The following is a 2,712-nucleotide window of genomic DNA, read 5'->3' as shown; positions in this document are numbered from 1 at the left end:
CGACAGCTCAAAGAGCAGTCACACTTTGCCTTTTACCTACAAATACACTAGGCTACAACTACCAGGAGCTTCGCCCGCTCTCCCCATCGTGTTTTCAGTTTGAATACACCACAAAGAATTCTGTCATGAAGCTTCTGGATCTCGGCCAACAGGTATCAACGACATTTTGTCGGCGCTGCAGTCTCTTGAGTTCAGCAATTGCCTTGTTATGCTCACCCCACGCCAGTTCGCGCTCACAGTCAGCTGAGAAGCGGAATATCGAATCTCCTGGAGTTCTTTGGTCAAACCGACATCCTCCGATCTGGCTGGTGTCAATCCTGAATACTTAGGATCAGACGGTGTTAAGCTAGGACCGTGGTCTGGGGAGTTGCCAAGCCATGATCCGCCGATGCTAGCGCTCACATAGTCGCGGGTCACAATCGCCTTCTGCGCCACGCGCAATTCTTCTCGTATCCGTTTTAGACTCCCTTCGGATGCTTTGTAGGTGGTATATGCAGTCTCCGGGCCTTGCACCAAGCAGAAAAATAGCTCCTGGATATCGGATCTGGCAGCTTGGACCTCGCAGAGGAGATGATCGTTGCTATCCAGGAGTTTATTCCGCTGATTAGAGGCCTGAACCGTACGCTAATCGAGAACTCGCCGTCCCAGGGCTTGACGCAGAAGTGGTTTTAGATTTGCTACCGAAAGCGGATTGAAAAATGCAGGTGCTGTAGGCACCTTCCCGCGTTCCTGATAGTTGCGGTGGGGCCATGGCGTGTACACCAAAGGGGCTACCAAGAAAAGTGAGGATTGGATGGGTGTGCGCAGGGATACCGTTATTTGACGACAAATAAGTGCAAGATGCAGCTGTGGCGGAGTGTTTTTCGAGAAATGAGGAGATGGAACATGATTGCTGGGCACTGATCCCGATTAGCGATACTGTTGGTCTAGATATGGGAGTGCTGCAGTAGATTGGGCCGAAGAGTTATGGGTTGGGACGGAGAGTGCTGCGAAGATGTCCGATTTCGCACTGCACTGCATATAAGAGGATGAACTTCGAAGGTCCCGGGCCTGGACGACTAGATACAAGCAATTCGGCCAATGACCAGAGAAAATGAAGAATCGAGAGAGCGAGTTGAACCCCGATCGGATCCAAAAGTCATGGATCTGGGCATTGTGAAACGGGATCAAATCAATCCGGTGTCCGACATCATAGATCCTGACTTTTTGAGTATCTGAGGGCAGCTTTTGTGAAGCTCGACCGGTGAGTGATAGATTGAGATTGTCTACGTGTGGGAGACCATGACGCATGCCTGTAAAAGTTGGATTAAGACGGATCGTGCTTCACATACACTTGGTAAATCACCAGGGTTGGGAGTATGCCATGATTGGAAGAGATCCGCACTGATCTGACGATAAGGCGAGGTCTACGTGGCAGATATATCACGATCCTATATAAAGGACAGCTGGACGGTGAAGATCAACTACAAAGAGCAGCTACATAGCTGAAGATGAGAGATCTAGTAGTTTTGAATTTGCATATTTTTATATACAAGTTCCTTCCTGCCCTCAAGAAGAGATTGGCCGCATAGAGCTCGGCAAAGGTTGAAATAGCAGGTCTAGCGTTGGTTGGGATATCTTGGTAGTATTTTGGCCAGATCATACCACCTAGTGAACTTTCCCTTACTGTACAGATTAAGAAGGTTAGCGAAATCTGCTTGACCGGGAGTACCTATCGATTCTCAACTATCAAGATCCCGCTATAACAAGCGGTATGAATGACGAAACGGAAACACACCCTCTATTCTACCTGCCGAAAGATCGCATATCAAGACCGCCAGATCCTACAAGCTCGAAGTATTCGCTTGTAATCTGGACCCTACATCGGACGTAGAGTAAACGACTACTCCACCCAATTCCGCGTCTCGCCAAGACACCCAAGCTTCACCACTTAATCTTCTCTGCAGTTACCAGATGAGCTAGACCCTGCTCTACCGACGGGTACACAAAGTGAAGGAGTTCAGAAGTTCACGGATCATCGGGGGACCCCCTTTGTTAGCCGGTGTCTGGGTTCTAGTGAAGTCAGATTCAGCAATCTCGCAGATTTTGCCGAATCCGCTACACTCCTGTGCCCCTGTTGCGACAGTAAATGCCATCAATTGCACTCTACTGCTTCCACAGTATCCCCGTCTCTCATATTTGCAGTATTAGCTCAGCCGAGAGATCAATGCCAGAGGGATGCTAGCGATGCTAAAACTGGAGATGGCTCATCAATGGAGAACGTAACTGAGACAGAAGACGCAGCACATGTCCCTTGCATAACGGCAACTCAATCTGCTCGTCAGGTCAGCACTATCCAACACAGGTGTGCCGTTGAATAGATGGAAGAGTACTTTAAAAAGAACGGGAAAAATGATATGTCTGCTCGCGATAGCGAGTGTTACAGGCGGCAACAGCGGGCTGCATCTTGCTGCGAAGTTCGGACATCTTGAAATCGTGACTCTTATCCAACCTCGGCTACTCAGCAAAGTACCAGAACTTGTGTACGCACGGAACGCTAAGGGCTTCACCGCGTTGGTTCTAGCTGCTATCAACAGCCATGAGCGAGTAGCCCTCTACATACTTGCAATGACGTCGCGACTGTTTGTAGATCACGTGGTGCCTGGTCGAAGACGCACCTTGCTGCACGAAGCTGCACACCTTGGCCTGGAGAACGTCGTGGCTAAACTGCTA

General features: G+C 49.4%; 1 protein-coding gene across 1 annotated transcript; it reads left to right on the top strand.

Moving 5' to 3' along the window:
* Positions 1 to 570: 570 nt before the first annotated feature.
* On the top strand, positions 571 to 672 carry PPTG_23263 (hypothetical protein; the record flags this gene model as incomplete). The annotated part of the gene is made up of 1 exon (XM_008909482.1): positions 571 to 672. One exon carries the CDS (start codon positions 571 to 573, stop codon positions 670 to 672), a length of 102 nt encoding a protein of 33 aa, XP_008907730.1.
* Positions 673 to 2,712: the final 2,040 nt, after the last annotated feature.

The sequence above is a fragment of the Phytophthora parasitica genome (assembly GCF_000247585.1).
Source record: "Phytophthora parasitica INRA-310 unplaced genomic scaffold supercont2.34, whole genome shotgun sequence".
Classification (NCBI taxonomy): Eukaryota; Oomycota; class Peronosporomycetes; order Peronosporales; family Peronosporaceae; genus Phytophthora; species Phytophthora nicotianae.
The sequence above is the reverse complement of the archived record's forward strand: the minus strand, read 5'-3'. Positions and strand labels throughout refer to the sequence as shown.